Raw genomic sequence first — 23,349 nt, forward strand, 5'->3', positions numbered from 1 at the left:
TTTCATTTCTCTCTGGGATAAGGGCCCAAAAGGAGTAATTGCTGGGTCATATGCTAAACCCATTTTTAGTTTTAAAGGAATGGCCAAATCATTTTTCCAATGTGCCCACACCCTCGTGCTCCCTTGCCAGTGATATTTTAGAGGTCAGCTTCCCTGCAGCCTCAGCAGCACCAAATAGCATCTGTCCTTTGGTGACAGCCTTAGGTGTCAAGCAGTCTTGGTACCACGTCATAGTTTTCATTTACATGATTTCCCTTGTGACTGATGATGTGGAGGTTGTAATGTGCTGAGCAGCACTTGGTGTATTTTCTTCACAATCCTCTCTTCAGATCCTTTGGATTGTCATTGTATTGTTGAATCCTCGGAAGTGTCTTCATATTATGCATAAAAGTCCTTTGTCAGATTTGGAGGGGGGCTCCCAGATTTTTGTCAGTGCTCCAGTCAAATCTGGTGGTGCTTGGGGTACCACGCCATGCTGGAGATTGAACCCACACAAGGCAAGCATGCGTTCCAGCCCTGTGAGCTGTCTCCTGGGCCCCCTTTACTAGATTTAAGATTTGCAGATATTTTCTCATTGTGATGGCTTGTCTTTTGACCGTGCTGATGGGAACTGGTGGGGAGGGATAGCAGGAAAGTGAATCCAGCTCTCTTAACCCACATCCAATTCATGCAAGACAAGTGCCTTGCCTACTGTTCTTTTCTTCCCCTTCCCTGTAAGATTCCTCTTTCCTGCCCAGCCTCACACTCTAACCCCATTCATAAAGTAAATTCACAACTGACAACTTTGAAGCTAGTTACGATCCAAAACATTAATAGGTCTTTACATTTTTAGCAGCCTAATGATGAGCTCTGGAAACTTCTGTGCTCAGCCCTCGGGGTGTGCTATTCTGGGCATTTATTAAACTTTGCTGCAGTCAGAAGTATACTTGACCTTTTTAGACTTAAGGAAAAAAATCAGTTTTAACTCTGTGTATGTATAAGTGTGTACATTTCTCTCTATTTATTAGGGTGAAATTTAGTCATCATCAGTTGTTCAACTTGAAGAGAGTCAGTTGCCTCACTGTTGGGTGAGGCAAAAACAAGCCATCTCTATCATAATTTAATATTTTTTAAAAAATGAAGCTACATTTGGGCCCTCTGAAAAATCTCTTCAACTTTGAAGTCTATTTTGCAGTTTAATTAATGCAATAAGGAGTTTTTATTTTACTCTCAATGGAGATCATCTTAATCCATTCACAGTGACCTTTTCTTGTGCAAATTAGTTGTACACGCTTGTTTAAGCAAATGGTCCTTTGCATGATGTGTCTTCTTAATGACGGGCCTATAATTGAAAATTGGCTTTCTCCCATATGCCTAGTTTGGATGGGAATATAAAAATATATGTGGACCTTAAAAATATACATATACATACATATATATTTATATATCAGAAACCCAAAAAAAGAAGGGAAGAGTCCTCTGCCTTCAGGCTACGATTAAATTAGACTATTAAAATCAGAAAATGCTGGTGATATGTGCTACTGTCAAGTCACACCTGTCTGCCGAGCATTGGAAGCTCTTGAAAAATGAGAGTGATTTCCTCTGAGCTCCGAGAAGCTAGGCCTTCGTGCGCTTGTACCTTCTTGACTTCCCAAGTTTTTGTAAATTCATAAGGAAGTGAAACAGTGTGTTCAAGAATATGCTTGTGCAGAACGCCTGGAAAGTGATAATCATAAAATGAAAATGCTTCTCTTTCATGTGCTTCACTGGCCGAAACAGATTCATGACAGACTCTTGGGAGATTTTGCATTTTTCAAGTTCGCAAAAGGTGTAATACCACTAATTGGTATTGAGTTAAAGAAATAATCTTGTTGGGCTTAGGAGATGGTTCTGGGTCAGGGGCATGTGCTGTGTGTGTGTGTGTGTGTGTGTGTGTGTGTGTTGTGTGTGTGTGTGTGTGTGTGTGTGTGTGTGTTAAAGAAGTAATCTTGTTGGGCTAAGGAGATGGTTCTGGGTCAGGGGCATGTGCCGTGTGTGTGTGTGTGTGTGTGTGTGTGTGTGTGTGTGTGTGTGTGTGTGTGTGAGAGAGAGAGAGAGAGAGATCACTCCCGAGCACTGCAGAACACCAGAATCCAGATTCACTGGGTATAGTCCTGACAGCCTCCAGTGCTTGGCCCAGTGAGCTGAGTACTCCTGAGAATGTCCCCCACATCACTGGCCACTGCGTGAGAGGCCCTTGAAAGTAATGAAAAACCTTTAAACAACAGTGGTTCAGACCAGTTTTCCACTTTCTTTTTCTCTCCTTGAGGCTTGCAGTGGGGCTTTCCTGAATAGTTTCTAATACATTGTTTTGGGGATTGGAGAACAAGAACCATCTTGGTTTTGCTGAATGCCATGGCAATCAAAAAGAACTTGCGGGCTTTATTCCTGATGCATAAGGGGGCAACACATTTCATTAAGACATAATAAGGCAATTCTGAAGATGACGTGTGAGTGAGCTGATAGTTAGCAAGACCACTGGACCTGGCCTTTGAAAAACCCAGATGCCTTTACCTGCAAGAAGTGTTAGTGCTGTGCTAAATCAACCTCTCTCAGGATGTAATGGTGGAAATTGTCCACTTGATGGTATTTGCTGGCTGTTCTGGGTGATTTCCTGCAGGTGTGTTTCCACAGGTGTTCACACATCCAGAAATTCCCCTCTCCCTCCCACCCGGCCGCCCCCTTTCTGGCTCCCTTCCTAATGGGTCTGCGTTTGCTGATGACTCCCTCCTCTCCTTTCAGGTATGATTATCGGGAAATGCTGCACAATGCCACTTTCTGTCTGGTTCCTCGTGGTCGCAGGCTTGGATCCTTCAGGTTCCTGGAGGCTCTGCAGGTAAGAGACCTGGAAACATCCCCAGAAGGAATCTAGTCAATTTGTTAGGTCAAACCTTACGCCTTTCTCCCTGGGTCCCAACAAAATTATGGTATGGCTGGAAAATCTGAAACCTGTTTTCCCAGGGAAATAAGAAACACTTTTGTAAGTGCGCTAGGCAGAGCATGTTACGCGGTGGGAGGGGGAGTTATTAGCTGCTTTTAGAGAAGAGAAGATGAAGTAATGGATTCCCACCAACCAGCCTTCGGGGACAAGTTAGTAAGCGGAGGATGATCTGACTATACATATACCAGGCAGCAGAGCTTGGATCTCCTTTCAGATCTGGCTCTCTCCTTGGAGACCACTCTCAAGGGTAATGAGAGTGACTTATGAGACAGTAGTCCCCTGAAGTCGAGTCATCCGTCTGTCCAGATGCCCCTCTGTCACCACTGATTTCTGAGGGTGACAGCCAGCAGAGAGCAGCCCCTGGTCCAGCAGCTCACAGCCTATAGGGGGCTCAGAGGTCTGGGGTTCACCCCTTTCCTTAACCGCACTCTGTGGAGATGCCTTCTCTCGCTCAGACCTTTGTCCGTGTTTCACACCTGGAAATCACAGCTGGTCTTCCTTGCTGCCAGGAAAGCTTGTGTCTGTCACTCTGCTCCACCCCTCCCAGGTTGCTCTATTCTTTCCTTCTCTGTGCTGGGCATCTCACCCGAATGAATCTGTGTTTCCGTTGCTAGGCTTTTTTTTTTCTTTTTGGGTCACACCCAGCGATGCACAGGGGTTACTCCTGGCTCATGCACTCAGGAACTACTCCTGGCGGTGCTTGGGGGACCATATGGGATATTGGGAATTGAACCAGCATTGTCCCCTACCCGCTGTGCTATCGCTGCAGCTCCTGCTAGGCCTTTCAACCTCCTTCATCCTGCCCTGCCCTTCAGTGTAAGACTAGAAGTTCTCCTCTAGAAAGGTTTTTTCCCAGTGCATCCCGTGGTTTCTGCAAAGGGTACCCTCACCTAGTGTTCTTGAAGCCTCTTGGGATGTTGAGTGTGACAGATTGCTGTTTGGCTTGGGGTAGGTGTTACATGGGACCATAACATCTCACCTTAGGTTGGTATTTCTGGTACAGGCAGTACCTGGGCTTGGTGGGAATGTGTAGGTTGCCCCACACTGAAAAGAGGCCCTGATTCCAGCAGAGCAACGGGAAGGTGAGCATCACCTGCAGGTTAAGTCCACACAATGCTTTAGCAGGAGTCCCAAGCCCCACTCTGCCCGTCATTGCTCATGACGTTGGGACAAATCACTTTGCAGGCAGACTTGTGGCAGTTAGATTGACAAAACCCATTTATGCTCAAGGTTGGCCTCATGCTTGGATTTTGTTGGTGAAAATTTTTGCTACATCAATAAATCTTTTCCACTTGCTTCCATAGGAGCCAGGCCAGCCAAGCCATGTCCTAGAATAGAAATGGGGTTTTAGCATTCCAGGGCAAGACTTTGCCAATAGTAAACTGTCTGCTGGATGCATACAACCTTCATGGGATTTGATAAAATCAGACAGTCCTTCAGCATAAGCAGTCCAGGAAGCGCGCCATGGAAGAAGTTCCCGTAATTGAACATGTGTCGCTCTTACCCCTGCCTGGAATGCCCCCTCCCTCCCCGCTACTCACAACAAAGTCCTCTTCTTTGCACAGGCTGCCTGTGTCCCTGTGATGCTCAGCAATGGATGGGAGTTGCCATTCTCTGAAGTGATTAATTGGAACCAAGCTGCCGTCATAGGCGATGAGAGATTGTTATTACAGGTAAGGAATGGGCTGCGGCCTTCAACAGATCAGTGTATTATTGCTGCCCCCGTCCAAACTTTCAAAGAAGATGAATCCAAAAGGTCAGATCTATAAAAGAAATCTTATCAGGAGAAAATTGCCTGTGTCATGGTGAATATGAAGTCATTTAATATGACATTGTTCACTTTCCAACACGAAGCCGGCCTAGGACTAGGGAATATATTTCGAAAAGGAGAAGTTGTGTGTAAAGAACTTGAGTTTTAATTCTCAGAAGTGGTGTCTATCCACTTCCTTTGGGAGCAAGAATTTTATAAATGATTCAGGAAATCTCTTCTTTCCTCCCAGCAACCCCTACATAGCCCTTTTCTTTGTGTCTGTGTTTATCTCAATCAGTTTTCAAAAAGAGAGAAATCTGTAGGGTTGATTATTACAATGAATTTTCTTTTTGCTTTTTGGGCCACACCCAGCAATGCTCAGGGGTTACTCCTGGCTCTGCCCTCAGGAATTACTTCTGGCAGTGCTTGGGGGAATCATATGGGTCGCTGGGGATCAAACCCAGGTCGACCGCATGCAAGGCAAACGCCCTACCCGCTGTGCTATCGCTCCAGCACCTATAATGAATGTTTTTACTGCCCAAATGATCAGATTTGGGTGGTTGAGTGAGGGTTAGCTTTCAAAAATGTATTTGAAAGAGCAGAGTCTGGTCTGTAGAGAGAGCCCGGTTGCCTGAGCACAGGCTTTTTGTCAGGAGGCCGCCTTTGATCCTTGGCATCACATAGTTCCTTAAGCACCACCAGGGGTGACTCCTAGCCCAACACACTCTGAGAATGGCCTCTTAGCATGCCAGGGGATGGCCCCCAACCAAAGTCATAATAATTATAATAACGATAATGGTAATAGCACAGGCTCTTGTTTTTTTTTTTTTAAAGTTCTTTCTTAATGTACTCTGACCATTTGGGCTCACCCCTCCCTCCTACTTTTATTGTGATAAATATCCCTTAAAATGAGATATTTGCCCATTTACACATTATTCTGTGCAGTTGTACATTACAGTAGACTCCGGGGACAGTGCTGTATTGCAGGTCTCTTGAGCCTTTTCTTCATGCTTGCTTGATACTTTATGCCCACTAATTAGTAACTCCCCATTTCTCCCTCCCTCGGTTCCCCAGAAGCCATTCTGTACTTTAATTCTATGAATTTGACTATTTTATATATCTCATCAGAGGAGATGCATACAGTATTTTTGTATGATTGGTCCATTTCACTTAGCACAGTGATCTCCAAGTTCATTCATATTATCCTATATTTTAAGATTTAATATTATAAAATGCCCACATTATCCAAAGCAATCTATAGCTATCCCTGCAGGACTTATATTGGTATCTTTTACAGAAATAGAAAAACAGAATCCTACAGCTTTTCATGGAACCACAAAAGATCCCAAATATCCAAGTCCATCTTAAAAACAAAGTTAGAGACATGATACCTGATTTCCAAACTAGATTACAGGGGCCTGGGCAAAAGTATAGCAGGTAAGACATTTGCCTTGCATATGGCTAACCCAGGTTCATTACCTAGCATCCCATATGGTCCCAGAGCCCATCAGAAGTGATCCTGAAGCACAGAGCCAGGAGTAAGTCCTGAGCACCTCCAGGTGTGGTCCAAAAAGACAAAATCAGTTTAAAAAGACTTCAGAGTGATAGTCATCAAAATAATATAGTAGTGCCCAAGAGATAGTCCAGTAAGGGTGCATATTTATAATAAAGCTGACCTCAATTAAGTCCTTAGCACTACTTATCGTCCCCCAAGCACCACCTGAAGTGATCTCTGAGCATAGAGCCAGGAGGAAGCCCAGAGCACTGATGGATATGACCCAACACTTATTCTCCTACCCCCAAAATTCCCAGTATGAGAGTGGTGGAATAAAGATGTCATATAGACCAATGGGATATAATAAGAAACCTTTCATATATGGTATACATGTATATATGAGCCATACATTTATGGGCAACTAATCTTCATAAGGGTCCCTGATAAAAGTTCTAATTTTTTTTTTTTTTGCTTTTTGGGTCACATCCAGCAATGCTCAGGGGTCACTCCAGGCTCTACACTCAGGAATTACCCCTGCCGTGCTCAGGGGACCATATGGGATGCTGGGAATCGAACCCAGGTCGGCCGTGTACAAGGCAAACGCCCTACCCACTGCGCTATCACTCCAGCCCCTAAAAGTTCTAATTTTTAAAAAGCTGCCAGAGAAGGGGGACGTGATAGTGAAAGAAAGTCAAAGGCAAGGAATAGTTGGTCACTAAGAATTTTTAAAGCTCTTTTTTTGCAGTAATGTTTGGGTTCAGCATAAACTGCTATACTTTGTTCTCAAAAGTTAGAGACGATTTCAGTGTTTTTCTTTGATGGGATTATGCACAGTATCTTGAACTATCACAGATATTTGAAATGACTCTTTTTTTCAATGTCCTCACTTCTTTTTTTAAATGTGTAGAAATTTAAACTTCTAACTCTGTTGATTCTATGCTCCTGGCCAGTCTGCTAGCTGATTAGTGGGATAAAGCAATTTTCTATCTATAGTAACAGGTAAAATATCTATAAAAGTCTGGGTCAAGCAAGCCAAGCTGAATACAGTCCTCAAACATTTCTTCTCTCTGGTCTTAAGACCTGCCATCTCAGAAATCCTTGGGGCCTCCAAAACAAAACAATAGCCATCTACAGAGTCTTTCATTCACCCACACATGGTTTGTGCTTAAAACATTTATTCATGAATGACTTAACTAAAATGATATTTCTGACACGTAGTACCTTTGAGTTTTTAAGATAATTTTTGTTTTTAAAAATTTTTTTTATTAGTGAATGACCGTGGGTCTATCATTACAGACTTACAAACTTTTGTGCCTGTATTTCAGTCATACAGTGATCGAGTACCCATCCCTCCACCACTGCCCATTTTCCACCACCAATGGTCCCAGCATCCCTCCCACCACCCCTACCCTGTTCTCCCCTCCCCCACTCCGCCTCTGTGGCAGGGCATTCCCTTTTGGGTATTGTGGTTTGCAATAGAAGTATTAAGTGACCATCATGTTCGGTCTATAGTCTACTTTCAGTTCACCTCTCCCATCCCGTGCAGGCTCTCCTAGCACCTTTTACTTGGTGCTCCCTTCTCTATCCGAACTTCCTTTTCCCCCAGCATGCAAGGCTGGCTTCTAAGCTGTGGAGTAATCCTCCTGGTACTTATCTCTGCTGTTCTTGGGTGCTAGTCTCCCATTCTGTTACTTTACATTCCACAGATGCATGCTTTTTAAAAGAAACGTGACAATGAAGAGAATTAACAGCAAAACCCAACCTGAGCCATGAGTTTGCCATTTGCCCACAATGTTCCTGTGCTTTGGTGCTAAGTTGAGATTTGTCTTTGAGATGGAGTATATTCCAGGGTCTTTTATTATCATTTCTAGCATTTTCCGAAGTTAATATATTTGTCACCTGCTGAAGAAAGCTTTTTTTTTTTATCTTTACCGTGAAGATTTTGTTTTCACTCACCCAGACTTCGCTGGTATTTTCCCTTCTCCCGTGCAGTCTGTCTTGGCACAGCTGCCTCCATATTGAACTGTGTCTGCACTGTCATTGACAATGGGTTTAAAGTGCTGGCAGTGAGCCCAAATGTCTGCACTGGGAATTGTTTCTGTTATGTTACAATTTTTCATTTCCTGTTTTAGAACAGCTTGGATGTTTTTATTTGCATACACTCTCATCATCATGTCACCAAGAGAGCTTAATGTTGCTTTCCTATATCTATTTTGGTAGATTCCATTAGTTTTGTTACCATACATGACCTTTTATTAAGACTTCACTGAATTTTGCAACTCCAAAACAATCCAACCAAATTGGAATTAATTTATCATTTCCCTGGACCTGTCTCTCAGGACAAGCAGATTAATAACCAATAGCCAAATGCCATTAAATCCTGGGGCTCTATCTTTCTAGTCTCGTGGAATTTTCTTCCAGAGCACTTTCAGAGTGCTGTGAGACACTTTTCTCCCACACACAAATGTATAGAATGCAATGCATGGAGACTCAAGAATGTGACTCATAAAAGAAAGGGGAATGGATTTGTAAGCAAATCAGTAATACCCCCTTTCTTTTGCCATAACCAGAATCTATTCAGTATTCTGGAAGACCCGTCACAGTCAGAGATTTGGGCACCTTATTTTTATAATGAACCAGTTCCTGATAAAACAGTGGCATTGATCAATATAATCTTTAAAATGCCTCTGGAATTCTGAAGAGTGCAGGATTATGAAATTGAACAGAATAACTTTTTTGGCAACCTAGGTCATTTTTATTATGAGTAAAGAAAACTGTTTTCTTTGATCAAGAGTCTCTGATAGGAGTGATTTATCTCCCTCCACAGGGAAGTTTTGCTTCCACTTGAGCATCAGTTTGAATTTCAGGCTGATGTTGGCCCGCCCCTGTTTCTCCTTTGCCCTTGTCCCATTCATTCAGAAGAATCCAGGTACACACTTTGGAAATACTGCATTTGCTTTTGGATATGCCAGAGGAAATGAGTTTGTCCTTATGTTCTTACTGTTCAGCAGTTTCACCGACTCCCATAAAAGCAATCTTCAACCCCAAAATGAACTAGTACCACCTTCTCCTTTAGTGGAAACTCACATTTAGTCTGAGTCACAAGTGCCCTGGGTAACTTTCCTTTTTTACAGCAACATTTTCTGCTTCAGCCCGGCTTCTTTCTCCACCCCCTAGTCTGTGTGTTTAGTTATGCATTGGCAAGGCAAGCATGCAGAAAGAGGTGAGTACAGAAGGGCAGTTGCTAGTCGCAAGGAATCTTCCCAAAGAGTATAGACTCCTTAAGGGAAATAGACCTCGAACTGTAGGTAAAGATAAGGAGCTAGCCTGGAAAATTACCAGGAACCTAGAAAGAACACTTTAACTCTCCAAACCCAAGCAAGTCCACATGAAGTCATTAAGCACTTTGTCCTACTTTGAATACCATCACCCTCTGTCAATAATAGTTGTAGTAATAACTTCTAGATGTATTAAGCACTCATGTTTCAACACCGTGCTGAGCTCTTATATGATCTTCATGTTGAGAACTTTTAGGATGGAATCCCCACTTTATTAGTGAGGAAATGGTATCTCTGAGAGATCAAGTAACTTGACTGAGGAATCACACGGCTAATCAGTGGCTGAACTAAGACCCCCACCTTGGTGTAATTCCTGTGTCCCTGTATTTAATCATTAAACTACATTGCTAGTAAAAACAATACCTGTATGGTGACATCAGATGGTTTGGTTATTGAGTAACTACTCCTTAAAATCCACTCTCTTGGCCTTCAAACGTGTATAAGGATGGACAAGATACGAATTCCTTTGTACAGTTATGTAACCTGGTGGAGAACAGTTATGGCTAAACATGTTACTGCTTGACTGATCAGGTTAGATTGAGTTAAATGCTGGAACCAAAGAGGTGTGGGAGTCAAAAACTCTCAAGGGGAAGTTGGTGATATATGTGCGTAAAAATGACCAGCCCCAGTTGCAGATTGAATGAGAGCCTCAGAGACATTCTCTTAAAAGTCCTTATTATTACATAGCTTGCCTTAGATAGGCTTGGGGATGGATGTCCTTTATCTTTCCTTCAAGGTCTGTCATTTTTTTTTTTTTTTTGTAAATTTTGGTAGTCAATAAGAAGGAAACAATGGTATGTCGGACTCAGTAGAGAAAATAGCAATTCCTGTTTTAGGAAGACCCTACCCCCGACCCCCACCAAGGAAATAATAAACTGCTCCAGAATCTTCCGTGCCAGTGCTAACTTCCGCGCCATAAAGGTCATTAATGCTGATTTCCCAGGACACGCTGGTTTTTACCTGGCATCTCTCAAGGGCATTTCAGCACGAGCCGGTGATTTTCAGTATGCTAGGAGCTGAATGTTATGATGAATAAAAGCCTAACCCAAGTGGGTTATTTTGATCAAATGGCACCTCATTGTTTTCCAGTCATAGTTATTATGTGTTCACCTTGTGTTTCAGATTCCTTCTACAATCAGGTCTATTCATCAGGATAAAATCCTAGCACTTAGACAGCAGACACAATTCTTGTGGGAGGCTTATTTTTCTTCAGTTGAGAAGATTGTATTAACTACACTAGAGGTAAGTGAGACCACTTGGCCCTTGCTCATAAATCTTGGCCCTTTAGGGTTGCCTCTCGGCCTTTGTTGCTAGTAGTGAGGTGAAACTTGCCGGAAGGGGAAATACTGAATTTTCTGTACTTGGATATGGTAATTAAACCCCTTTTTCCTGCACTACCATGCAAATTCCTCCATCCCTGACATCATCCACAGAGGACAGGAGGAGAAATGGCACTTGCTGATGTGGAGATCGGCTCTGTCTTATGTAATTTTCTAGGCTGCGTGGCTAATGATGGCCCTCCTGTCATTCACCCTCTGTGGCATCCATTGGAGACATATTTCTGCAACCCATTTAGAAAACAGACGAGGAGGAAGTAGCTACCCTTCTTAAAATATGAACACAGGTACCCCTCTCTTTTTGAAAGTTTACAAGATCCCCAATTTACTCTGTCAAAAAAGACCTGCATTAGTGCTTGTTTTCAGAAGAGGATTTTTACTGTTTTCAAAATTTCAGTCTGACTGAAATTAAGAAGTTATTCATGATTGGTGTCAGGCTTACAATGTTTCAACACCATTTCCTTTACCAGTGTCCATCCCCAGTGCCCCTCCACCCCCATTTTGCTCTTAGACAAAGTCTGGGCCCAGTGAAACTAGAATCCAACATTGGTTTTGCAGCAACCTTTACAGAAATACAACAAGTAGGGAGAGTGTCCCTGACCATCTTCTTTGCCAGAGCTAATTTATGCAAGCTGTGTGTTTACCTTTCATTCCTGTTTTTACTATATGCTGTTATTTTAGGTTTTATATTTTATTTTGGTATGATTTGGTAAAAAAAAAAGGGGGGGGAGTACTGTAGCACTGTTGTCCCATTGTTCATTGATTTGCTCATTTAGGCACCAGTAACATCTCCATTGTGAGACACGTTATTACTGGTTTTGGCGTATCGAATACGCCATGGGTAGTTTGCCAGGCTCTCCTGTGCAGGTAGCTTGCCAGGCTCCTGCCAGAGTGGAGCAATAGCACAGCGGGTAGGGCATTAGCCTTGCATGTGGTCGACCTGGGTTCGATTCCTCTGTCCCTCTCAGAGAGCCCGACAAGCTACTGAGAGTATCCTGCCTGCACGGCAGAGCCTGGCAAGCTACCTGTGGCGTATTCTATATGCCAAAAACAGTAACAAGTCTCACAATGGAGACGTTACTGGTGCCCACTCAAGCAAATTGATGAACAACAGAATGATAGTGCTACAGTGCTACGGTGCAGTGTATAATTTGGTAAGTCGTTTGGAGGATATGATAGTGTTTAAAAATGTCCCATTCGAGAGGCAAGAAAGATGGTACAGGGGGCGGGGCACTTGGCCTTGGCTGCAGTTGACCTGGGTTTTATCCACAGCACCTCATATGGTCCCCAGAACACTACCAGAAATAAGCCCTGAGCAACACTGGGTGTGACCCCAAAACAAAATAAAATACCAACATGTTCCTTATGGATTGTGTCTTTTTTCACTTTGTACAACTTCGACTTATAGGAGGATTCAGAGGAATGGTCTACTTTTGGATAAGGGAGGACCATTTGAGGTATCCCTTTATCCTGTCATTTGCTGGGCAATGACACTGGGTGACAAAATGAATTTTCTTGATATCTGTGCCCTAACCAGCATCATTGTGACAAGGATCTGTTGGGAGGAAAAATCAGTATTATACCAATCTGTTGAAGAAAGATTATATTTATGAAAACAAAATCTTCTAGGCAGATGAGTGGCCAGCCTCAAGTTACTGGGTTTTTTTATTTGGTTGGTTGGCTTTAAATATAGTAGGTAAAAGGGAAAGAGATGCACAGAGTTGATTAAAACCTTTAGAAGTAGAGCAGAAAGCTTTGGCCTGAGGCTATACCCCAATAATACAAAGCTCTAAAAAGAGATTTCTGGAAACTGCAAACTCATGAACTACAGGCTAGCCAGAAGTCGGACCAGATTCTCTGATGAGGCCCAGCAGTAAGGGGATTCTGAGGTGTTCGCATAATGAGTTGGGGACATTTGTGTCCTTGCTTCTAGAGTGTTTGATTACTGCTCCTAAAGCGAATATAATTTCAGAGCATCGACTGAGAAGCCCGAGTACCAGTAGAAAGATGGAAGTCTCCCTTGTTTCACCCTCTTCACTGTTGTCTTGGCCATGGGAGTCTCAGAGCCAGTGCTGGTCATGCCCCAGACACATGGGGCATGCATGTACACCCTCCACACCCGCCATAGCCCGCGTTCCTCCTCTAACCTTTCAGACTCTGCAGTCCCTCCTCTTATGAACTGGGAACAGTGTTTTTATCCTGGAACGCTGGTAAAAGGACTCTTTAGGACACAGGCCCACCCAGTGGAGGGGTTGGGCAGAATGGCTTTGCAATAATGACTGCCTTATTGCAAGCATCCTTGTCTTTTTCTGTCCAAACCACATTCTTCAGTCGTAATGAACAAACGTTTTACTTGTGCTCATAGCTGCAGATATGCAGGTGTGATAGTTTCTACCCTTTCCTTTGGCCTGTCCCCTAGTCAAAACCCTTCCTAGATCCTTCTTAGGGACAGCTGAATATTTGTTTTTGTTTTCTTGCTTTGGGGGAGTGAGTGCTTTTTATTAAGCTGAACATACACATTTTAGAAAAGTATAGAAGGTTCTTAGAGCACAGAATCTGTTGACATAAATATATATTCATGTCATTGTTTTCCTACAAAGTCTTAAGTTGATGTCATTTATTTGGGAGGCCATGCCCAGTGGTGCTCAGAACTTCAGTCCTGGCTCTGCACTCAGGGATCACTCCTGGTGGACCTGGGGGACCATATGGGGTCCCAGGGATAGAATCTAAACTTACTACATGCGAGGCCCATGCCCTGTCTGCTGTACTATCACTCCAACCCAAAGTATATTATATTTAAATAAATACTTTATATTAAGCTTATACCTGTTTTTCTGCTTAATACATTTGCCAATATTGTTTCATGTTACAAGATTTTTTCCCCCTGTAAGTACTTAATGACTATCCATTTATGGTTTACTTCCTTCTTTAATAAATCCCCAGTTTGAGGACGTTACGTTGTTTAGGTTTTTTTCACATATCAATTTACATTTCTCATTATTTCTTAGAGCTATAAATGTCTTTATCCAAGCAGTGCCTTTCTATGTGTGTGTTTTTATTCTGTTGCTATTACTCAGGGATGGAATCCTGGAGCGGGGGCTACATAGCAAAGAATTAGACATTTCTAAGGCACGTGATGTATATTGCCAGATTACTTTTCAAAAAGATTGTACCAATCTAAACTCTGACAGACTATCTGGGGGAAACCCTCTCTTGCTACATTCTTGTCAGCCTTAAAGATCACAATTAAAACACACAGCATCCACAACTTCGCTAATTTGCCAGATGAAAGATGGCATGTCATTAGTTACATTTCTTTTGAATATGGTTTATTGCATAGATCTGGGGTTTTGCCTGTTAAGATAACAATGCTCAATTATCCTGTAATAACAGTTGGATGTGTTCTCGTCGTCAGAATAGGATCTTAAGTCAAGTCAAGCTGTTTTCATCTCTGTGCCTGAAAAGGCTTTTTTTCTCTTGGATCCAAGCCATGCAATTCTTTAGTGATACCGTTGTTTTTAAAACACTGTAAGCCATGTGCTTGATTCAGATTTATAGCAACTGTCAAATCTTTTTATATAGTCTCAAGATTGAATTGTAACAATTTGACCCCTCAACCAAACTGCATGAGAGAAACCATCCAGTTTCCCTTTTTAATTTGAAGCTTAAATTCTCCAGTATTCAGCATAAACAGAAAAGCAGAGAAAATAACATAAAATGCATTCAACATACACAAATAATCAAAGTCAGTGTGTTTATAAGAGCAATTTAAACATCAGAGATATCAGAAATGCCCACTTGACTCAGAACTTAAGATGATGAAGTTAATTCAGAGACAACCTTCAGACAATGTAGATTTGAGAATCATTTGCATTTGGGAGACTCTGTGCTTAGACTCTAGAACTTTGGGTCTGTCTTTCTCACTTCTTAGTGAAGGCTGTCGAAGAAGATTACTCAGGTTTTGGAGATTTTGAGATTTAGAGTTGTAGGTGGAGCTTTTTTTTTTCAATTTTTTTTTTCAATTCTATTGAAAACAGGCCACTCATCCTTCTTTCCAGTATCAGAGTCAAACGGTTGGTGAGTTTCATCATGTTGGCCCTGTAATACTTAAGATAATGGAAGCATTTCCACTCTGACTGTAAATTGTGTATGTGTTGTAAATTGACAACATCATGATAAAAATATTGCGAAAACAGCATCCCTTCATGGGTTCTGTCATGTCACAGTACTGCATATCTATAACCTGGCACCAAGGATTGAGCTATGAAAGCTCTGTCAGTGTCGAGGTAGGGAAAAGAGCATCTGATTGTTTTAATATGCAAATTGCAAATGGTAATTGAAAAACACTTTTTCAGTGGAATTTTATGTAGTATATTCCATTTTTATCCTCAGGTATCTAAACAGACACCTTTCAACCAAGGTTTTGCTGATGCTCATGTATAATGAAAATTTAAAATCAGTAAGATAATGGAAATAGAAAATTGCTTTGGCTTCGAGTGAGGTAACATATGGTGGCATTGTATATATTAGGCAACATTGCATCAGTCAGAAGACCATTACAGGGCCACCCACTATGACTGTAGACTCAACCCAGTGACCGATTATTTCACTGTATCACTGTCATCTTGTTGCTCATCAATTTGCTCAAGCGGGTACCAGTAATGTCTCCATTGTGAGCCTTGTTGTTACTGTTTTTGGCATATCTAATATGCCACGGGTAGCTTGCCAGGCTCTGCCATGCAGGCGGGATACTCTCAGTAGTTTGCCAGGCTTTCCGAGAGGGCAGGGGAATCGAACCTGGGTTGGCTGCGTGCAAGGCAAATGCCCTACCCACTGTGCTGTCACTCCAGCCTTATTATTTAAAAGAAAAAAAAAACAGCACTTGCAGAAGAAAAAATAGGAACCTATCATTCTTACCTTTGAATTCTCATTAATGAGATTTTTTATGGAATATGGCATTTGGGGCTATAATAGTAAACAACAATTTGTGCTTACATGTGTGTGAGTGTATGTGTGTGTGAACTTTCTTTATGGACAAAGAAGAGCCCAAACTCTAAATGTAAAGTCTTCTTCTACAACAATAAGTGAGATCAAAGTATCCTGAGAACTATCCAGGGTTAGGTCTTTACCTTTTCATTTGATAAAGTGAGAATCAAACTTTGAATTTTTGAGAAGACAAGTTGGTAGAAACCTATATGACCAACCTAAAAAGTGTTCACACCCTTTGATAAAGACCTAAAAATAAATTATTTGTAAACTTGGGGAAATTATATTAATTATGTTCATTGCACTGCATGGAGATAAATTACACTGTTGCCTGATATTTAGAATGAGTGAATAATCTGGAAAGATATGATATGTAATTTATATATAATGTTATATGGAAAAAAACTCTGCCTAGCAAAAATACGTAGAAATGAGATACATTAAAAGACCATGAGCATCAAATTTTAATCTAAAATTATAAGCAGCCATTCCTTACTAATTTTGAAATTGTTGTAATGCATGTGATATTTAAAATTTTGTTTTATTTTGTTTTTGATTGTTGGATCACACCTGTCTGTGCTCTGAATTTCTTCCGATGCTCTCAGGGATCACTCTTGTTATGCTCAGGGGACAGTATGGGGTGCCAGGATTTGAATCCAGTTGTAAGGCAAGCACCATATCCACTGCACTATCTCTCTGGTTCTTATGTGATATTTTAATGCAAATAAGGAAAGTGAGGCATAAGTATAACCAATTGCTTGACATAAATTAATTTTAATTTTTGTATTTGTATTATTCTCATACCTTTATGGAGATCCTTCTATCATGATCTATTTAAAGGTAGTGTTAATTGTTCATTGATAATTCAGAAAAGTACTCTACCTTATTATTGGGTCCTTGAATTGTAAAAGATGTTATCATGCAGAACCGAAAAGATAATTTATAATAATGAAAAGCATGATGGCCCTGAGACTTAAAGCAAATGGTGGTCCATTTTACAATATCTGAGAAAGCTGTCATATTTATGTCAGATTTATGCTGTTATCTATTATCTGGACTGGAGTGATAGCACAGCGAGTAGGGCATTTGCTGACCCAGGTTCCATTCCTCCGTCCCTCTCAGAGAGCCTGGCAAGCTACCAAGAGTATCCCACCTGCACGGCAGAACCTGGCAAGCTGCCCGTGGCGTATTCGATATGCCAAAAACAATAACAAGTCTCACGATGGAGACATTACTGGTGCCTGCTAAAGCAAATCGATGAGCAATGGAATGACAGTGCTACAGTGCTATAGTGCATTTATTATCTATTATCAATTTATTTTGTATCTTGATACACAAACTTTTAAAAGTATTTGTATTTGTATTTGATCACCATGGTGGAAGGTACATACATTTTAGATGAAAAACTGTAAAGAAAAATAGTAATACAGTAGACTTGGAAGATACAAAAAAAAAATAGGGTACAGTGTAAAGCTGCTTTCCGTGTAAAAACCCTTGGCAACATGACAGTGTTCTTATAATCAGTGCCTAACAATATTTTTTTAATACATACATCAGTGTTGTACCTCACAAAGTAAATATTGGTTTCCTAACTAGGTTGCAAAAATCTGCACTAAATTAGAACTTCTGCCTACTCATAAAATTAGCAGTTTGATCTGAGGAAAAGATAAATGCTGGAACCATTGAATCAAGATGTTTGAATTCTTTTAGATCACCTCATTTCCTTCTCCCTCATTAAGAAATATAGATATGATAAGGTTTTCAAAGACAGATGTTGTCCATATTATTCTCTACTCACTCTGTGGGATGAGACTCGGGTGCTAATGACAGCAAATCATAAGACTTAGTTTTAAAGTCTGTACTTAAAATCATAGTGCATTAAATGGGGACCTGGAAAACGGTAATTTAAGTCTTAAAGCTCTTGACATATGGCAGGCCTTTTTTTTTAACACTAAAAAAATGCTGAAACATGAAATTCTGCATCAAGTTAATTATTTGCCAAATCATATCTTGATGAGCGATTCTATAATTACAGAGGAATTTGAAAATCACAAAAAGAAATCTGTAAAGTGGACTAATCATATTCATTTGACAAATGATTCAGGATGGGAGAATGTTTGACTCCTGATGTAGAATTTAATGATCTGTAAGGACCAAAAGTCCAACGAAACTAATGAACTAGCTTGGCTATTATTAGTCTTCATATGCCATGGTTCTTACTCCTATTGTATTGTATTGCTTTGAGTGACTGTTAACTCACTGCTTTTAGAGATGGGATAGAAAACACTTTCAACTAACCAGTAACCCCCAGAGTCCTACAATTGACTTCGAAGGCAAAAATGAAAAATGACAAGTAGGTAAATCTCCAGAACTAAAAGAACAGATCAAAACCCCAGCAGTACTGAAGCCAGTGAGTTTGAACCACCTGTCTGTGTCTTACCCCACAACTATGACCATGTTGGGAACCTCTGGTGTGCCTCATTCAGTGTAGAGCAGTGGATTTTAACTCCTGGTCCACAGACAAGTACAGCTCTAGTCTAGTCTAGTCTAGAATGTTGAAAAGCACTGATGGAGACTTTCTTTTCTCTTTGGTACCCCTGCTGAGTATTCAGATGGCTGTTGATGTCTATTCACATTGAGAACATATATCCTCAGAAGACCCTACAAGCAAAGCAACTCAGAAACCAGATATCCAGGCTGTTGTTCTATTGCTCTATCTGGGAAAAGCATGGGCTCATCATACTAGAATGTATGGTTCAGCTGATGTTTAATTAGGAAATTTGACTAACCACAACGATGTGTCTTGCTCTTTTCCATCATTTGGTCACTCTCTCTGTGCCCAGGACATTTCCATCTGAAGAACTAAGGGAATAGAATCAAAACTTGAAGTGTCTCCATTTTCAAGTTTGGATTAAGCATGCTCCTTACTTCCTGATATCATCCTGACCGTGTGTTATTCTGACTTTCTAGATTATTCAGGACAGAATATTCAAGCACATATCACGTAACAGTTTAATATGGAACAAACATCCTGGAGGACTGTTCGTACTACCACAGTATTCGTCTTACCTGGGAGATTTTCCTTACTACTACGCTAATTTAGGTAAGTAAATTCCTTCTCCTTCCTGGAAGCTACCCTGTATACCCTCAAGATGTTGTTCAGTGTTAAGGCCTTGACTTTTCTTACCTTCTTGCAATGGATACTGCAACCCTATCAAAAATGGTTTTGCAGGGTCCCGAATTATGTAACCAGCAGAGCCTTAGAAAATAAAAATAAATGAATAACTCCTTTCATATCTGAACAACAGCTATACTTTAACATTTCTTTTATGCCAAAAAAGGGAAAAAAGAATTGATAAGGGACAAGGGGGAAATGTAAGAATATATGGCAATGAGTGAACTTGCTAATTCATTCAGCACTTATTAGGCTCTTCACATGTGCTGTGTTCTTGCAGTGCTCAGTGACAGAAACAGACTTCAAATCTCTGCTGTCAGGGAGGTTTAATCTAATTCTAATGGGGATATTAATGGAAATGGGTAGATAGAGGCAAAGCTCTCTTAAAGACTTGTTACTGCCATGGGTACTGTCTTGTACTTGGAACCTCAATTGCTCTGGTGTTAACAAAAGATGTCCCTATGAAATTATGATAGAAATTTTAATCTTGGTGCTTACCCTCATTCACAGTTCCAAATTTGAGGAATGCTGGGTAGTAAAGCATATTTTAGTTTGCTATAACAAAAATACTCTAGATTTTCTGCCCAGTGCTGATACTCTTTAGTAGCAAGCTTGAATTGAACATGTTTGGCTTGAAACTGATACTACAAAACTAAGAGACATAATATACCCAGTGACAAGCCTTTCACCAAAACCAAAATATGTTACAGGGACTTTGGGTCCAAACTGGATAATGTATTTAGAATGCAGTAGTTTTCAGTTTAGACAATATTAATAAGATTTCTATGTTTTTTGTAAAATACTGAGATTCTCATTAGAAGTTTGCACATTAAAAGTGTGTTCATGGGGCTTGTTAAACTATTACTAAAAAATTGAAATGCAGTGATTTGTCCTTACTATTAAAAATAAAAGCCTTTTTACCTGGCAAAACCTTGATTGTGTATCTAGATTGTGGCAAGGTTAGCTCTTTCCTGATGTTCAGTTAGAATACCAATTAGATGATGTCCATTTCTCTATGAAACATTTTATAATGCTTTAGATAGTTTAGTTTTTACTTTTATTACACCAATCTCAAAGTTAAACTTTTTAATTTTTTGTCTCTGCATTCTGTCACTGGCATTTAAGCCACTGCAATGCAGAAGTAGCACTGTAGCCCCATTGTTCATTGATTTCCTCGAGCAGGCACCAGTAACGTCTCCATTGTGAGACTTGTTACTGTTTTTGGCATAGCGAGTACGCCACGGGGAGCTTGCCAGGCTCTGCTGTGTGGGCGGGATACTCTTGGTAGCTTGCCGGGCTCTCCGAGAGAGACGGAGGAATCAAACCCAGGCCGGCTGCGTGCAAGGCAAATGCCCTACCCCCTGTGCTATCGCTCCAGTCCAGTCTAAACTAGTTAAGTTTTGAAAGGCTTTTTATCCAGACTCCAGTTTCTTACTGAGTTCTTATGAGAACACTCACTTCTGAGAAGTCGTATCACTTCACTTCTTTCTCTTGGGCGGCGGTGACTGTTTTGTGTATTTCCAGTACCTTTCTGTGGGGCCTCAGATCACATCCGGGGTAGCAGTCTTCATCACTGTTCTTCTCTTCATTGTTGCTACTCCACAAAGAAGTGATGGAAGTAGCCCAGAGGCTTTCTTCCCCCCCAAAAAAAATGATAGCAGTGATATGTGTTGATGATGACAAAAGCAAACACTCCTTGAGCACTTATTGTTTGTGAGGTCTTTGTTTGCATGAACTCATTTAATTCCCACAACTACCCTATTCTTTTGATTATTTCTTATCAGCCTATGACTTAAGTAGAATTAGGGTTACACATTTTTTTTCCAGGATTTCACCTTGAAGTACTGAAAGTAGGTAAAAGGACATACATGATAACTTTCCAGTACCTGTATCTCAAAACCATAATGCCCCAAAGGAGAGAGAGAGACAGAGAGAAGAAAACTGCCTTCCATAAAGGCAGGCAGCTGGGAAAGGGACCTGGGCAAGAGGGAAACTGAGGATCTTAGGGGTAGGAAATGTACACTGGTGAAAGGATGGATATTAGAACATTGTGTGACTGAAACCCAATCATGAACACCTTTGTAATTGTGTATCTCATGGCGATTCAGTTTTTTTAAAATGTGAGAATCAGAAAAGTTAAAAAAAAAATGTGGTAGACTGTAGATTCTAGTCTAGACTGACTCAGGGTGCTGTTATTTTAACATTTGTTGTTAGTCACTGAAATGGTATTTGGTAGAAACCCTGTTAACTACATAATTAAGAATAAGGCTTCAGCACACACCCCAGGAATCCCATTTACTTAAATCCATACTAAGGTGAGACTTGAGTAGACATACCTTTGCTTAAGTAGAGTGGTGATTGCGGGGCTAGGAGGGTGTCTTTGTGTGTGTCTGTGCGTGTCTGTGCATGTCTATGTGTTTCTGTGTGTTTGTGTATTGTGTGTGTGTGTGTGTGTGTGTGTGTGTGTGTTTAGATTTTGGATACCTAAAGAGCAGAAGGGTGATCAAAGATACATTCCCAAGGGAGGAAAAAAGATATCAAAGGATGATGTGGAAATGGACATTGAGCTGTAAATTATTGAGTTCTCTAGACTTAGGCGGCAGTTAACTGGCAGCGCTTCACCTTGTTTTTGTTCATCAGGACATAAGAGGCTAAGGAAAAATGGGCTGGAAGGGAACATTAGCTCTCGGGTGAGGCAGTGGAGCAAGGAGGAGTCATTTTTGAAGACTTGTATTTCAGTGCTTCATTAGGCTTCTCTCCCCACTCTATTGCAGGTTTAAAGCCCCCCTCCAAATTCACTGCAGTCATCCATGCCGTGACCCCCCTGGTCTCTCAGTCCCAGCCAGTGTTGAAACTTCTCGTGGCCGCAGCCAAATCCCAGTACTGTGCCCAGGTGAGTGGGAGCTTGAAAAGGGGGGGATATTTTTCCCAGTCTCCTTCAGCAAGACCCCTATGCTTTATCTGCTACACACTCTGCTCCCCCAGATTCCTTTAACACCGTTTGTTGTTGCTTCCTTTTAATTTTCTATGCCTTCTGCAACAACTTAGAGATTCTTGGATGTGATCTCTAGCACAGGTGAAAGGTGAGCTCTGGAGAAATTTGTAGACGCACATGTGCGTCTACATGTGCGCGCGCGCACGCACACACACACACACACACACACACACACACACACTTTTTTTTTTCTCTCAACTTAAAAATGTTCTAAGATTGCATCAGAAAGGCTGCCGGGAATACCCAGAAGATGAAGTTTTCATAGAAGAAACAGACTTGGTGGTATCGAGGCGTCAGCTTTTTTCTTTCTTGGCCACCTTGACTAATTATGAAACTGGCCACAGAAGATTGTACCTATGGTAACAAAATTTTTGGAATCAGTATCCCACTCGGCCTCTTAACTGTGGTGTTCCTTTTTGTGAGCTGGTTTATAGACAGAGTTTTGTCAACAGGAAAGAATTCATCTGTGTTGAAGGACGCAGCTCTTAAGTAAACACATTTATCGGAAATGCTCAAATGACACCAACTCAACCACGATCTCAGAGAATCCCAACCACAAGCTCTTGTTGCTTTTATCTGGCTTTCTCTTTAGCTGGCCTGCATTTGCTGTGAGCACTGCAGGTTCATAGCAGATGTGCCGATGGTCAGTGCATGTTTTGATTTAATTTTGTCAGTATTTTCTTTTCTAAGCATCATCATCAGACATCAGAAATTGGGAAGCAACTGTATTAAATGTGCAGCAAACTTCAAATGATTTCTTTTTCCTGTAGCTTTGTGCTACTTCCTTGACACTGAGGGGCTTTTTGTGATTCTTTTTGTTCTAACTGTTTAAATGCGACGGGTTCTAAAGATTGTGAGACGGGTTCTGCAGATTGTGGGGGTTGACCCCCTTTCGAATGCAGTTCTCATGTATCCGTTTCTCCTGGCGTAAGCTCTCCACCTCCTCTCTCTCTCGCTCTCTATGAGAAGCAGCTTTGGGTTGGGTACCTGTGTCGATCCAACCACCTGATGTTTCCTCGTCCTTTTCAGATCATAGTTCTATGGAATTGTGACAAGCCCCTCCCAGCCAAACACCGCTGGCCTGCCACTGCTGTGCCTGTTATTGTCATCGAAGGAGAAAGCAAGGTAGGACCCGAAGAGAACCTAGAGACGGAAGTGCCATGGGATGAAGGAAGGGAATTGAGCATGCAGATCCCATAGTGTTGTGATTAGGATAAAATTATTTCAGCCCTTGGCAATGGCCATGCAGAAAAGCTGCGACAAAGCTGTGACTTGATGGTGGTGATGCAAGAGGTTGGCTCGGCCAACCCATCT

At 41.3% G+C, this 23,349-nt stretch overlaps 1 protein-coding gene across 1 annotated transcript in view; it reads left to right on the forward strand.

The window, feature by feature from the left end:
* Nucleotides 1-23,349, forward strand: part of EXT1 (exostosin glycosyltransferase 1) — a 295,304-nt gene that overhangs the window by 246,764 nt on the left and 25,191 nt on the right. Inside the window, exons 2-7 of the mRNA XM_004607649.2 lie at nucleotides 2,761-2,854; nucleotides 4,525-4,632; nucleotides 10,665-10,784; nucleotides 18,836-18,968; nucleotides 21,815-21,933; nucleotides 23,065-23,160. Coding sequence (XP_004607706.1) covers nucleotides 2,761-2,854; nucleotides 4,525-4,632; nucleotides 10,665-10,784; nucleotides 18,836-18,968; nucleotides 21,815-21,933; nucleotides 23,065-23,160 — 670 coding nt within the window. The remainder of the gene's footprint in view (nucleotides 1-2,760; nucleotides 2,855-4,524; nucleotides 4,633-10,664; nucleotides 10,785-18,835; nucleotides 18,969-21,814; nucleotides 21,934-23,064; nucleotides 23,161-23,349) is intronic.

This window comes from Sorex araneus, chromosome 2 (genome assembly GCF_027595985.1).
Source record: "Sorex araneus isolate mSorAra2 chromosome 2, mSorAra2.pri, whole genome shotgun sequence".
NCBI classification, from domain to species: domain Eukaryota; kingdom Metazoa; phylum Chordata; class Mammalia; order Eulipotyphla; family Soricidae; genus Sorex; species Sorex araneus.